This window comes from Camelus ferus, chromosome 11 (assembly GCF_009834535.1).
Source record: "Camelus ferus isolate YT-003-E chromosome 11, BCGSAC_Cfer_1.0, whole genome shotgun sequence".
Taxonomy (NCBI): Eukaryota; Metazoa; Chordata; class Mammalia; order Artiodactyla; family Camelidae; genus Camelus; species Camelus ferus.
In genome coordinates, this window is record NC_045706.1 from 25,292,328 (window position 1) to 25,308,432 (window position 16,105).

At 35.9% G+C, this 16,105-nt stretch overlaps 1 protein-coding gene across 1 annotated transcript in view; it reads right to left on the reverse strand.

Annotated features, from left to right (window-relative positions):
* The window catches only part of SLF2 (SMC5-SMC6 complex localization factor 2), a 39,976-nt gene extending 24,109 nt beyond the window's left edge, over nucleotides 1–15,867 (reverse strand). The window contains 9 exon segments of the mRNA XM_006182928.3: nucleotides 519–686; nucleotides 1,615–1,737; nucleotides 4,104–4,174; nucleotides 5,167–5,592; nucleotides 5,594–6,156; nucleotides 10,318–10,375; nucleotides 11,691–12,418; nucleotides 12,917–12,960; nucleotides 15,596–15,867. Coding sequence (XP_006182990.2) covers nucleotides 519–686; nucleotides 1,615–1,737; nucleotides 4,104–4,174; nucleotides 5,167–5,592; nucleotides 5,594–6,156; nucleotides 10,318–10,375; nucleotides 11,691–12,418; nucleotides 12,917–12,960; nucleotides 15,596–15,735 — 2,321 coding nt within the window. The 5' untranslated portion in view covers nucleotides 15,736–15,867.
* Between the last annotated feature and the right edge of the window lie 238 nt (nucleotides 15,868–16,105).

Here is a 16,105-nt window from a genome sequence, read left to right on the forward strand (position 1 = left end):
TTAGCTGGGCACACTGGCTGTCTGAAGTAAAAATCACTTTCCGGCCTTCCTGGTAGCTAGGTGTAGCGATGTTGACTAAGTTCTACCCAATTAACCAAAGTAGAAATGTTGTGTGGGATTTCCGGGATTTAAATATAAAGATGAGTTCAAGTAGCACCCGAAACAACCAGGTACTAAGGATGGTGGCTAAAAAAGATTATATGGTGAAATACAACCCCTGACTTCCTACCCCTAAACTTCCACATCAAAAAGAAATAGACTTCTTGTTTAAGCCCCTGTTATTCTGACAGCCACTGTTGTTACATACTGATCTTAATAAAGGCATGTGATGTGTCAAACTATTTTACAGTGCTTCCTATAATTAAATAATAAAACACAAAGAACAATAGTAATAATTTAGAGGATTAGGGAACTGGATAGGTCATAATAGAATTTAATGTTTTAGATAATTACATCAGTCAGAAGAAATCTTTTAATTTTTACACAGGAAAAAATAAAATGTCTATTTTTCTACTTACTTAAGAATAAGTTTTTCTACAGCACTCTGTCCAATAAAACCAGAGTCTCTTAAATCCAAGGTATACTGATTGAAAATTTTTCCAGAATTGAGGAAATTAAAAATTTCTTCCCCTGGATGATGATCAGGAATAGCATCAATTGTAACTGAAAATTTCTTTAGAAATTCCCTGAAAAAAAAAAGTTATTGAATGCCAGTTACACTGCATAGTTTTGTATTTAAAGGTTGAGTGCAAAAAACCCTTTTCTTAGAACCACTGTTAATCCCAGATTAGAAGACTAACAATGAGAACACATGTTTTACTCCTTCCACTTTCAGTTAGTAGTTATAGTCCAGAGCCACTAAACTGTCTGTATGAAAAGAATAACTAGGAGAAAGGACAAAAAATGTAATTTGGCCTTAACATTTGCCTTTCAAATCCATCACAGATGGATTAGAAACCCATCATAGATTATTCACAAAGTAAATAACCATCAGTGGCCCATTTATTTTATAAGGACAAAAATTTTAAATGTATCTTTAATAGTGTATACATTATGAAAAGTGCTGTACCTGTGCTCTTTTTTCCTCTGAATGATTTTATTTATTCAGTTTTATTGAGACATAACATACTGTACTCTATAAGTTTAAAATATACAGCATAATGATTTGATTTACAGACACATGAAATTATAGCAAGTTTAGTGAACAACCATCATCTCATAGATACAAAATTAAAAGAAATCAGAAAAAAAATCTTTTCCTTCAGATGAGAATTCTTAGGGTTACTCTCAACTTTAATATACAACAGTGTTAATTATATTTATCATGTTGTACATTACACTCCTAGTACTTATTCGTCTTATAACTGAAAGTTTGTACCTTCTGACCATCTTCATCCAATCCCTCCCTACCCCCAATCCTCTGCCTCTGGTAACCACAAAGATGATCTTTTTCTATGAGTTTGTTTTTGGAGTATAACTGACCTACAACATTGTTAGTTCCTGTTACACAACATAGTGATTTGGTATTTCTATACATTTCAAAATGGTAAGTCCAGGTATGATATGTCACCATACATAGATGTTACATACTTATTTACTATATTTCTCACATACCTGTGCTCTTCTAAGAGGCCATCTTCATCATCTGTACTGTCTTGATCGCCAATTCTGATTGGGGATTTAATGCCTCGGCCCTGCCTTATGTCTTCCTGTAGTTGCTTCTGCAGTTCATCTAGCCTGAGAATTGAAAGAATGTTATTAAAAATGGCTTATCCTAAAAGTAATCTTTAGGTCTAAAAGCAGCACCAAAGAAAACTCTTATTAAAAGTCTTGAATATTTTTTTAGAGCTAGGACTTCAAGAAGGATGTCCAAATCATTTAGAGAAAGGGGAAGGAAAAATGGCAAAGAATAAATGGCACTAATTTGATTATCCCCTCTAATCTTTAATGCTCATTTGACTTCAGACCAACAGTCTAATACTGTTAACTAGGCTTTCTAGAAGCAGTAGTCATTATCATTGTCACTGTCATTATTATCACAATACCCAACAACTGCTGAGCAGTTACTATGACACTGTACTAAGGACTTTATGTATGAACTCTTTTAACCCTCACAACAACCCCATGAGGTAGTTTATTATTATCCATTTCATACACAAGGAACATCAGAAAAGCTGACTTGCTCAAGCTCACAATGCAAGGAGCTGGAATGCAAAGCCAGAGAGTCTGGCTCTTAGAGCCCTTGCTTATAATGCGCACCCAAATAAAGTTATTTAAACCAAGGACCTTATTCCCAGTTCCAGCTCCACAGTAGATGAGTATAACACAACAGTAAATGACCAGTAAATGCACTGCTCTATCACTACAAGAGTCAATCATCAGATCAAATTAGAACCTGTGCCTTTGGTCTGTGCAATGTTCAATTTTAAATAAGCAACTTCAGATCTGACATCACAAGTCACATGAATTCATGAAATTTTTAAAATAGACAATTTCTCTAGTTAAATTCAAAAAGGGGGATACTTTTCACTAACTAATCGTCTACAATTCCTATGCTTATCTACTTGGTTATCAACTTTGAGACACATATATATCAACTTCAAGCCAGTGAGGTTTCAGTGAAGTTTTCTGGGTCAGTTTCAAGGATAGTCTTTGAATTATTAAGGAGTATTATTTTTCCCCTCTCATTGGTAAAAGCAGTTTGCAACCAGTCACAGAAATTTTATTACGGTAATTATAATTCCCAAACTTCCTCAAAAGAGTAACTGGATGTAGAAATACCATGTCTGGTTATACTGGTTTCAAAACCTGGACTAAGTGGGCATACAAATGTTTAAAAAAATTCTACCTAAGCAAACAACAACAACAACAACAACAAAATAGGTAAAGGATCTGAAAAAACACTTCTCCAAAGAAGCTATACAAATGGCCAATAAGGACATGAAAAGACACTCAACATCAATAGTCACGAGGGAAATGTAAATCAAAACCATAATGAGATGCTACTTCACACTCGTAAAGATGGCCATCAATAAAAAAACAGAAAAATCAAGTGTTGGTGAGGATGTGGAGAAACCAGAACCCTTGTGCATTATTGGTAGGAATATAAAATCGTACAGCCACAATGGAAAACAGTATGGCAATTTCTCAAAATATTACACATAAAATTAGCATGTGATGCAGCAATTCCACTTCTGGGTATATACCCAAAAGAACTGAAAGTGGGGACTTGAAGAAATAATTTGTACACCCATGTTCACAGTAGCAAAATTTACAATAGTCAAAAAATAGAAGCAACCCAAGTGTCTGCCAACAGATGAATGGATAAACACAATGTGGTATATACGCACAATGGAGTATTATTCAGCCTTAAAAAGGAAGGAAAGTCTGACACATGCTACAACATGGGTGAACCTTGAAGACATGCTAAGTGAAATAAGTCAGTCATAAAAGGACAAATACTGTATAATCCCATTATATGAGGAACCTAGGATAGTCAATTTCATAGTGACAAAAAAAGTGGTAGTTGCCAGTGAGTAGGGGAAAAGAGAGAATAGGGAGTTACTGTTTGAGTATAAAATTTCAGTTGGGGAAGATGGAAAAAAAAATTCTGAAGATGGATGGTGATGATGGCTGCACAACAATGTGAATGTACATTAATGCCACTGAAACTTTACATTTAAAGATGACTGAAATGGTAAATTTTATGTTATAAATATTTTGTCACCTGCATAAAAAATACAAAAAAAATTCTACCCATGTTTTTGATCAAGAATTTCAGCTATCAGTTAGATACTAGTTGCAGTAAACAAAAAGGAATTCATATTATTTTTTTTAACATTTTTTATTGATTTATAATCATTTTACAATGTTGTGTCAAAGGAATTCATATTATTAATTAATGCAGTATACCATGAAAACCTGGATCTTTTGATTCAGCCTGTGAACAAGAACACCTTATTTCTAACACAGCTGACAACAAAACTGTTATAACAGTACTAGCACAAAACCCATGCTAATTTCTCATTTTTTTAAGGTAAATTAAAAGCCAGCCATACAAACAGTATGTTAAATTTAGCAAGGCAGTCATGATGCTAACCTACCTTTGTGTATCTTCCATCTCCTTCACTAGACGCTCTAAAGTATTTGTGTAAGTTCCACTATGAACATGTTCCTAAAACAAGAAGAAAATTTAGAAATACTTTATAACATATCTTAGTAGAAGAATTGGGATGTTTTAAGTTACTCCAAGTACTAAAAAATATTTTCTATTTCAATAACCTGGGCCAGGAGGATACCTTTCTTAAAAAAGAATTTTCACCATCATGCTTTAAATCTAGAATTTTGTACTGCAGGCAATTTGATTTTACCATCTATTAGGAAAGGCACTACTTATAAAAACCCTGCTAGCCTTAGGAACTGACTGCCAACACCCAAGGGCTCCATGGCTACCCTATCTTTATTTTTAAATTCTATTTTAGTGGAATTAAACAACTAATTTTTAGGTGTTACCACGAAACATTAACACCTTCCCCACCAAATTTTACAGACATATGAGAATTTAATTCAGCTTACTCCCAAGATAGAATGAAGCACTTTATGAATAAAATTGCACACCACAATTAACAACATTTCTACACTCTACCTTCATTTACAGCAGTGGTCTCCAAAGCAGGGGGTGTGCAAGGTGATCCATTGGGGTGCAGGAAGAAAATAATAGAACTTCTATTTATATGGAACGTCTATAGAAACTCCAGTAGAACTTAGTCTATAGTAACTTCTATATAACTTCTATAGGAAAATACTTCTTTCTTCTTCCTTTCAAATTCTGTTTTTTTCATATGCTTTAGAAAGTACATAGTAGTATAGTGGTACACGTATATAATCTATAAGTATACAAATATATTGGGGTACATGCTCAAAATTCCTTTTTACTAATTAAAGTGTATGCAATCAAAAAAGCTTGGAGACCACTGACTTACAGTTATAAAGCTAAAGATATGGGAAACCCATTAACCAAACAAGAACTGTATCACTTTCAGTCCAATTATAAGTTGTAACAAATACTGAATTTTCAAGTTAGTTCTAACAACCTATTCCTCTTTCACTAGTCAATCCTCCATCTTTCTCTCTTTGAGTAAAGATAAATGTCACAGAACTACTTACTGTATAGTCTGATGACTGAGATCTAAGCCCCTGAGAAACAGCAGGAGGCTTTCCTGGAGCTGCAGGAGTCTGATTGAAGTTCAAAGCCATTATTTCTTCCAGTGATTTTAATGTTTCCTCTTCCTCATCACTGTCTAGGTTGTAACCTAAACTTTCTTCATCACTATCAAAATCACCCCTTAGTTTTCTTTTCAGTGCACTGCTACCTGCATTGGAATTTCCTGAACTCTCTTTATCTGAAGGGGCTTTATCTGAAGGTGCTGTTGGGCTTGGAATACATGGCACAACTTCCAAAGCAGCTGGGGGAGACTTTGTAGGAGTGCCATATTCTGAATGCAAGGATCCCCCAGAAATTTTCCCTGAAGATACATTAGAATCAGCCTTATTAGTCTTTGCTTTGTGTTCCTTGTGTTTGGAGGACTCTGTCAGAATGCCCAGAACATTCTTTAGATGAGGAACGCTCTTTATCTTTTTTAGGAACTGGAAGAGTGCAATTTTTAGCATTTAATGGAACCCGAGAAGAACCAGCACTTGGAACATGGGAAAGTAAAGGGAGAAGTTTAGTCTCCTCTGATGACACAGAGCTAGAAGTTTTACTTTTCTGAAGGTTGCTAGCTTTTTTAACTGCAGACTTTTCCTGAGGTAAAGATAAGTGGGGTTTGTGCATCTTAGTCTCTTTGGTACTTGCCACACGGATTTGGTCACTATTCCTGGAAGAATGGTGGCCAGAATTTGAAGTTGCCAAGCCTGCAGAGGAGCAATCAGCTTCTTCACTTGGTTCCTTGGATATATCTTCCAAGCGCAATACACCACCAGGTGTCTTCAGTGCAATATGTTTTATAAATTTTTCTCTCTGATGTGGTCCGTCAGGACGCTTCTCAAAGAAGGACTCTTTTGCTTTTGGCATTATAGATTCTCTTGTGCTTTTCAGATCTGAGTCCACAGAGTTCCTTTTTCTTTTGTCAGGGAATTTATTCTGCTTAGAGCCTGCTAAAATTTAATTTTTGCCAGATTAGTGAAAAGTATATTTTCCTTATTAAAGTTTATTCAAATGAGTGTCTAGAACACTCTGACAAAATGCTTAAAATCGGAAAGTTTAGGCTGAGATTATTTACCACATATGGAATGAAGAAGAAGAGTTAATACTATATTTATTAACTGATCAATACTGGAGTCCAAGAAATTCAAAGCTAATGACAAATGCTCACCTTCATTCAAAAGCTATTTAAAAGCTTACTACCAAATAGAATTAAAGGTGTTACTCTCCAACATTTGTATCAAGTAAAGAATTCCAAAGGCACTTTCCCTCCAAGTGCATACACTTTCTTAGACTAAAGCCTACCCTAGTTCTAGAAATTAACACTTTTATATCTAAATTTATAGTACCTTAAAACAAGTATACAATAGCTAGTTGAAGGCAGACAAATTGTAATTTCTCAATTTTAAAAAACTCACCTAAGTCTTCTTCCTTACTATTTGTTTATTTTTTCCCATGTTATCCTTCTAATCTTCAGCTGTATTATGGGTTGAATTGTAGCTCTCAAAATGATATGTTGAAGTCTTAACTCTCAGAACCTCAGAATGTGATCTTAATTAGAAATAGGGTCTTTATAGGGGTAATAAATTCAAACAAGGTCATTAGGGTGGGTCCTAATTCAATACGACTGGTGTCCTTATGAAAAGGGGAAATTTGGACATGGAGAAAAACATGCAGGGGGAGATAATGTGAAGACACCTAGGGACAAGATGTCATGTGACTGGAGTGATGCTCTACAAGTCAAGGAATGCCAAAGATTGCAGACAAACACCAGAAGCTAAAAGAGGCAAGGATGGATTCTCCCCCTAGAGCTGTTACAGCATAGCCCTACTGATAAACTTAGTTTGGGAATTCTAGCTTTCAGAATCATGAGACAAAATAAATTTCTGCTGTTTTAAGGCACGTAGGCTTAGGTACTTTGTTTTGGCAGCCTTAGGAAACTAATACAACCTATCTCTGTTAAGAGCTTCATCCAGAAGCACTTTAATAACCACATGTATTTGAATTAACCAGTTTCTTAAAATTTCAAAAATTTCTTCTTGGTTTAAAAATGTGATGTTTCATTAAATCACTCTTAAAATTCATTATTCATTAAAAATTCACTATTTATATAATCAGTATTCTCAAAATCAAATTTCCCTAAATCAAGTTTCTTTCTGCACATTGAGAGATGTCTCCAAATCCTCAACAGTTTGTGTTAAAAAAACAACAAACCAAAAAAACCCTCGAGTTAAGCAATTATTTGGATAACTTGATCAACATATAGTCTGGAAAATTCAATTTATAAATTAAAAAACCAATTTATAAACAAATGCTTCTATCTTCATTCTTCTACAGATATCTCCTATTACCCAAAGAAATCATTCCATGCTCACTCAGTTTTCTGGGGTTAAATGTCTTGTTAAAAAAAGGACAGGAGTCCCTTATAGTGCAGGATAAGAAATAAAATAAGAAAAAGAGAAGACTCGGGGGAAGACTTATCTGTCTGACTATCTTAAGTTTGAGAGTTACAAAAAAGGTAGCTACAGAGCTGCCAGTTTTGAGTTTTGTTCCATTCCCTGGAGAAGTCAGGTGAATTTATACACAACTAGTAATGAGAAATTCCTGCTTTATTCAAGAATTAAAGACTTATCTAGGAGGAAAGAGAAAATGTGGGCAAAGTTTAGGAAAAATCAGCTCATAAGAGCTTTTAAGCATCTAGCATTAAGAGGGTGGTGAACTGGTACTGCAGTCCCCCTTTTGCAAACTCTCTAGGGCAGTGGTGTAACTGTAAAACTTTCATGATTCTTTTTGTACCCCTTGTACAACCTGTAGGCTGAATATCTATTTTACAAAACTTCAAGTATCTATTAATATATAAAATACTCAGGTAAGACAGGGATTGAGTTTGTAAAAAGAAAAAATCCAAATGCTTAATAGGGGATTGGTTATTAATAAATTTTGGAGGGGGAGGGTATAGCTCAGTGGTAGACTGCATGCTTAGCATGGATGAGGTCCTGGGTTCAAGCCCCAGTACCACCATTAAAATAAACAAGTAAATAAATAAAGCTAATTATCTCCTCCCACAAAAAACCCAAACAAAAATATTACGGAATAAACTAGGGATGGATTAAGTTGGTCCTCAGCATTCTGCCAAAAGACAGGGCTCTGGAAGACCAAAGAGCTAAATGCCTACCCTTCCAACATTTCTGAAATCCCAGAACTTGTGTGTGATTAATGAATGTGTGATTATGCACATCACCACCTCAACTGTTAAGTCTAACAGCAGTAGTATGAATATAACATAACATTTGGGTTCTTATGTCTATTTACTATTTATCTATTGATCAGATAAACATTCTTCATGTTATCTAGAGTGAAAAATCCCCTTTTGTCCTTTTATATTCTATTGGTAGTCAACCAAAGTATAAATGTATATTTACTAAGAGTACAATACCATAATTATTAATGAAGATTATGAAACACACGCAAAAACTATTAGAAATCAAAATATAAGTGAAGGCAATTATCTTAAGCCTGCCTCTGAAAATATGTAGAAAACATCTTTTTCAAGCAGTGTTCAAGAACTTCAGTATGTGGGATTATATAAATGAAACTACTTCAGTCACCACTGATGAAATCTGTATGCACATGAATTGAAGAGAATATTTATCTCAGTCATTAGCAGAGGAAAAAAGTGCGGAACAGCTTAGTGGTAACATCACTACCAGTGGCCCCTTATACGGGCAGAGTTAGCCTAAAAATATTTTGTTTTTCTAATCACCTTGCTGCAGAAGTGATAATTTAGTCAGTGTTACAAATATGTAATACAGTGAGTTTAAGAGCAATCTCATGCCTGAGAAATTACTGTTCTTGTACTATAATGTCAAAATCCACTGAAATTTGATCACTAAAACCAGCAATATTGTAAAAAATTAAAAATAATACATAAACTTCAAAATTATTCCTGTTATCCTAGAAGCTCCTTCTGTGATAGCAAGATATGATTTCAGCCTTGGCTGAAGACTGATTTTAATACTCCAGATCATTTGGTCAAAATGCAATAAATACACCTCTAAAAACCTGAAGAACGAGTCAGAATTGTCTCTCTGTACTTCTGTTTTTTCATCTCTAAAAGTAATCACCGGGGGTCAGGGGTGGGGGGGGTAGAGGGTAGGGTATAGCTCAGTGTGTGCACAGCATGCACAAGGTCCTGGGTTCAATCCTGACTACCTCCATTAAAAATAAATAAATAAAAGCCTAATTACCTCCCTCTACCCTCAAAACAAAACAAGCAACCACTTTGTAAGAATGTGAATCAAAATGATTAAAAGCACATAGAACAGGGCATGACACACAGTAAGTGTTCAAAAAATGTTGGCTGTTATTATCAGTATGTCCAATGTTTCTTACTGATTGTGAAAATCTGTAAAGTCCATTTTTCAAAGTATGCAGTCATAGCAGGAAAAAACAAAGATACACCAGACTATTGTTAACAGTGGTATTTCTGGGGGCCTTTCATTTTCTGTGTTACACAGTTCTATGGTATTTGAAATTTACACTGTTCTATTTTCTAGTTTTTTAACTATTCTTTTTAGAATACTTTAAGAATTACTCAATTAACAGTAGCTGTTTGTTATTATGTATTTTTTCCAACCAATAGATACTGAAAGTACAAATTAATATCATGTAGATGTCCTTGAAATTTGCTATTAAAAAGGGATCTTTGTATTTCAAATATTAAGAAACATTGTTTTGAGCCATGGTAACAGTTTCAAACTTAATACAAAGCATCTACAATATCAACACCTCAGAGAGTTCACAATTCTAAGAATATAAGATTATGCTTCCTAATGTAGCCAAGGATTCAAAAGTAGAACAATGAATACCAATATGAGAAACACATTGTTAGGAACTCCTGAAGAAGGCAGAGAAGAATCAAGACAATCCACAGTTACATATACTAAATTCAAGAACTATTCTTTTTGAATGTAACTTTATGAGAAATTATTAGTTAATCTGAGACACAATTTACCTCTAAGAAGGAAACTGTACATTTAAACAAATTTAAATAAAAAACAGTGCTATTAAAATGCAAATTCATTTAAAATTCTTAAATTTAATTTTAAGTCTACCTGAAGCAGGTTCCCATGAATCAGAGGAGGATCTTTTTCTTGATAAGTGTCCATTTTCCTATTAGCAAAATGAGATAAAATTAATTAGGAGTTGGGAGCAGTCAAGAATGTAAGCTTTTCTTCATAGTTCTTAAACACAGATTTCTATACTATTAAAGCAAGCTCCAAATCTGGAGGTAAGTCCAAACTTCCATAATAAAATATTCTGAATTCTTTTTTCACGTGTAGATTTTTTAGTAACTCAAGGTTAATATTAACACACTTTATTATTATTTTAATAAAGAAATAGTAAGTCTAATATTTGCCAATCAAATGGTTACAACTCACTCTTCAATACTTCTGTTTAGGTACTGACATACCACCAAACACTGAAATCTTATAAAAATGGACCAAATGTTACTAACTTCTATTGATCATTAGTAAACCTCACTGGTAAAGGCACCAAATTCCTTGCAAATGAGCCCGAGTTTATAAATATATCTTTCACCAATATAAAATGCAACCACCTCCATTTACTCTTAGAATGTCAGAGTTTGGTTTATTTTTGGTCCATTTGGTTTTAAAATCCCACAGCATCAACATAGCACTTTCCTGATATCTTGTCTTCCTTTAGTTGCTTTTTGTAGAGAAGCTCTCTGAAACACATGTACTTAACAACCTGACCTTCCAGGGGAGAGGGCCAGCTTTTATGCTAATCTAAGCTTGGTCTATTCTCAAGAGAGAAGTTTGATGAGCCAAAGATGTATTTGGGTAGTTTTCTAAGACATCATATTCTAAGTTTTCTAAGATACTCAATTATTTAAGACATATATAACCTAAACCAGTGGTTCTCAAACTTTAAAGTGCACCAGAATAACCCAGAAATCTTGTTAATTGCAGATGGTTGGACTTTACCGCCACAATTTCTGGGTCAGTGAGTTTGGCTTGGGGTCTGAGAATCTGCATTTCTAACAAGTTCTCAGGTGATGCTGATGTTTCTAGTCCAGGGACTACATTTTGAAAACCTCTGTTCTAAACCATTTCCTGCTGCTTCAGATGTTCCACTCCTCAAGAATCTCTTTTCAGTGCAGCTTAATTTAAAAATGACTATACTTAACCAAAAAAAAAAAAAAAAAAAAAAAGCTTACTTTCTTGATTAAAAAAGATCTTTGTTCCTGGTCGGAAAAAATTTAGGGCAAGACACACTGCTTTACTGAGGTTCAATGGACAGTTTGAGGAAAGTTAATGAAACTAGCTTCTACACAAATTGTGTATCAGTATTTCCTTAACAAAAGGTACCAGGATATTAACAATTATCAAGTATTTTTAGATTTAGTATTCTAAATATGATAAAACAGTAGTAGTCAAGCTAATTTAGCAATTATTGCACATACCAGGTTTGAAAGATTACTGTTTCCAGATGTGACATCATTCTGTTTACTCTGTTCCTGACTTGGTTTACATTTTCGTCCTATACTAGAGGATTTTAAGGAAAGATTGCTTGCTTCTGAGAAAGAATTTTCTGAGTTGATTCTCTGCTCCATTTGCTCCCTTCTCAACTTCTTTAGTTCTCTTTCTCTGCAGTAAGAAGCTAGTGACAACTGGAACTTAGCTCCCAGTGGGCTTTCTCCTGGGTGGTGCCTGGATAGGCTGCTCCTGCTGCTAAGACTCCTGGAGCTGCTCTTGAAGATGTCAGCTTCTGTAACTGTGGCCTGCTTTTTAGAATCTGCACTGGTCTTGCCTCGATCTCCATCATTTTTCTCCCTGCTGTTTTCGTGAATGAAATGTGACTTCCTTCCCTCTGGAGTCTGATGTTTTTTCTTCGTCTCTTTTGACAAGAGGTATGAAGGAGGAACATATTTTGTAACCGCCTTTGGACATTTGGTGGCCAGTGACACACAAGGCCGATGTGACTCATGTACACCACCATGATCTCTATGGTGCTCTTTAACACCTTTCATGAAAGCTTCTAAGATAGGGCTCTTTTCTGACGGCACACTTTTGGGTTTAGATCTTTTTGGTGAAGATAGTTTCCTTTCAAACTGCTCTGTCCCAGTGATGGACAATCCACTTCCTCCATATTTGATGCTCGATTTTTGTGGAGAATCCAACATATGTCTGTCTAAACAGCCAATTAAAACATATACACATTGTATATTATTAAAAATAACACAAACTATTACATTTAAATATGTATTTATTATAAATTACTAATACTTAAAATATTAAGCTACTACAAGTTTTCAAATTGTTATTTAGATGATACACATTTTATTGTGGGGGAATTAAGAATTTAAGACTTACTTTCATAAAGCTCCCTTTTGCTACATGTCAGCTCCCTATGGCTCTACTTAACAAAGTAAGTTACTTCATTAGAGAATCAAAATAGTACACATTATGAACATTACTGCCTGGAATATTTTGAATGTAAGAAAGCATAACAGCAAAGAGTTTCTTCACGATGTTTAGAACTTGTTTATCTTTGTAAACAGAACTGCATCTTCACTGTATTTTCAAGTTTGAATACCAGGTTTAGTAAAACTAATGAGTTTAGAGTAGATTTAAAAATTGAATTTGTCTCCCTTCCCAAAAGATCCCACAAAAAATGCAGTATACATACCTTGTTTTGAAGCTGGTTTGAAGAAATCTATAATTGACTGCTTCCTGAAAATAAAAGCATAACTAATATGGGATCACATTAGCAAATATTAAAACCTTAATAAACCAGATTAAGTGGAGAATACTAGATTTATAGACTATAGGCTGAATTTCACTATCTGGTTTAATCAAGTTCTGACAATGACAATAATGCTTTGCTAGCTGATTATAAAAAATTAAAAATATAATTCACTACTTCCTATAGGAAGAAATTTATAAAAGCAAAACTGAGGTTTACATAATCCATACTACTGATATAATTCTGGAGTGTGGATCCAAGGAATTGGTAGAGTGCTTCCTAAGACTGAAGTGCTTGCTGCTATATGTTAGAATAAAAGATCTTGAAGGGATCTGATCCTATTCCTTGATATATCCAGTGACAGATACAAAATAATGGTTAATAGATGTTTGCTGAATGAATAATGGAGATTACAAAAACTGAGTAAAACCCGAACAGACTCAACAAAAGTAGGTGGTAGAATGGCAAATATGGGTGATTTAGCTTGTCTGGAGAGGCAGCTGAAGAGTGTGCTGGGCAAAAGGCACAATGGATCAAGTAACCTTACACTACACCCTTTATATACTACAGTTAGATGCTAATCTAAGTAACAGGAAAAACTGGAATGAGTCTTCACAACTAAGTAAGTAATGTTTCAAAATCTTAACTTTTTACTAAGAATTCTTAAGATATTTATAAAAATAATGCCTTGCCTGGGAAAAACAAAGAGAAAAGGAAGAAAGCTAAAGAATAACAAAAACCGAACTGTTTCAATTTTTAAGGCTTTCTGTACCCTACAACGGACACAAAGTGAACTAGGACCGCATTACCAGAATATGTATTCTGGTTTGTTCATGTATTTAGAATTGTCAACGGCATAAAGAGGGATGTTATTATACATAGAGCAAAAAATTAGTTTTCTGGTAAATTTTGCTAAATATGTATTCATTTTACTGAAAAAGAATAAGCGGTAAATGAGTTTCTCTAAACATTTATCCACTATGAAGTTGGAATGCTCAGAGAAAACTTGAACAATCCAAGTCCCTTGAAGGTTAAGCTGCTTCTACATCTGTACACTTTACTGGTCAGATTAGAATAGCAATGCCCATCTTTAATGATTTACTGAGAGTCCACAATGTTTGTTTGAGATGTGGTAGAAAAGCTAAGTAGCTATGAAATGAACGAGTGACAGGCTAAGTAAGAATCTATGTATTTGTTTTCATAAAGTAAATTATAGCAGGCAAATTAACTTCACGGAAGAGTAAAAGAAGAAATACTAGAGGTTCTGCAAAGGGAAGAAAAAAATGCCTTCAGTTATTGGTTGAGAAAAGAGAGATGAAAATGGACTAAAAAGCAGGTAATTAACTCAAAACAAGATAATATTAAAAGTTTTTACATTAATTACTAACTGTAACACTGTATCTCTTCCTTAAAATATTGTATCTTTTTGATTAATACACCTGAGAGAAAAATGGTTTTAGATAAAACATACAAAAAATTTGTAAAATAACCATGAATGTAACTTTCAAGGAGGAACAATTCCCTAAGTTCATATGCACAGAAAGGTCCATTACTTACTTACAATTTATAGCTAGGTTAAAAAATTGTAACAGCTCACAAACCCTTATCTGCAACTTTTGGGGCCAAATGTGCTTTAGAATTCTGAATTTACTGGACTTTATAAAGGGGGTAACGTGGATGCATTATGTAAAGCCCCCAGTGGGGTCCATAAGCAAACATTAATATTTCTCCAGCAAAACTTAAGAATACCAACACTTAACGGGATAGAGACCATCTATAGCCTTCTATTAGTTCTGGTCAGGTTTGGCTGCCAAGCAAGCAAGATGTGGTGCCAAACTTAACGGAAAACTTCCGGTTTTCAAAGCTTATTCTGGCTTTCAGAATTAAGATAAGGGGTTGTGGACCTGAACCACAATATTAGAAAATAAATTCACTGTTAAACTTATGTTACAAGCTTTTAAACTTAAAATAAAAAAGACAGTACCAAGTGCACAGAGAATTTAAACATATTTTATTGTCAGAGGATGTCATTTGACGAAACTCCCCATCTCATTACACAGCACCCACAAAATCTTTACAAAAAACCGACCTCCTGGAGAGGTGTAAAGTTACTGAAGTTGAAAACACATCACATTTCAAATCCGTATGTTCTTTTAATTATGACTTATCGTGTGTACTGGACTATAAAGCAATTCGTGGAACGGTTTTCCCTCATCACACCTTACATAATTTTACCCACAATATAAAAAAGGCTTATACTATTCAACCACTAAGATAAGTAGAACAGGCAACGTACAGAAAACCACTTAAATATGCATTTAGCAGTTAGGGCCCCGGGTCCAGCTAAAGTAAAGGACAAAAATCAAGTTCTACCTAAGGCAGGTTGTCCGTAGCCCTCCAGGCTGTGGTCACTAGACCGAGAACAGCGTCCCAACTACGGAAAAGAAGACTCGAACTCCCAGCAGCCCCCGCGCGGAGGCGGGGCGGGGGTTTGCCAGGCCCCGGAACGCGGAGGCCCGAGCTCGCGGAGGATGGCGGGAACTGGAAGAGCGGCCGTCCGCAGTCCTCCCTCATACCCTTGCCCCCGCGACCCGGCCCCTTCTCAAGCCCTCTGCACGGTACCTGTCCCCAGGACTCTCTGTTCTCTTTCCCGCTGCAGCAGGGGTGGTACTACCGGGTCTCAGATGACAGCGCGGGGGCGACGACCCCGGGGCTGGGGATGAGGGGAAACCTGGCCTAGCGGGCATGCAGCGCCTTGTCATGTCGGCGCCGCTGGCGACGGCGGCATGAGCTGTGGCTGGAGAAGTTGGGTGCGTGGTTGCCGTCTTGCTGCTGGGACTCAGGGAGGCTGTCGGAGCAGAGGTGGGCGGCACCCCCTTCTCTCTTCATGGCGGTTCTCTCTCTTCGGAAGTGACTCCGGTGTGAGCGGGAAGGAACCTGAGGACCAAGGGGGCGGGGCTTACTTGAAGCCTCGCATTCTGATTGGCTGGCACGGTGGTCATTCTGGTAATGGCGCAATAAAATGCCGCAGCCTCTCAGGGGAAGGCGGGGTTTCAGGAAGGGGGAGGGGAGAAGGAAAACTGCCCCTCGTCACGTGCACGGGGGGGGGGGCGCCGCGGCGTCCCGGCCGCG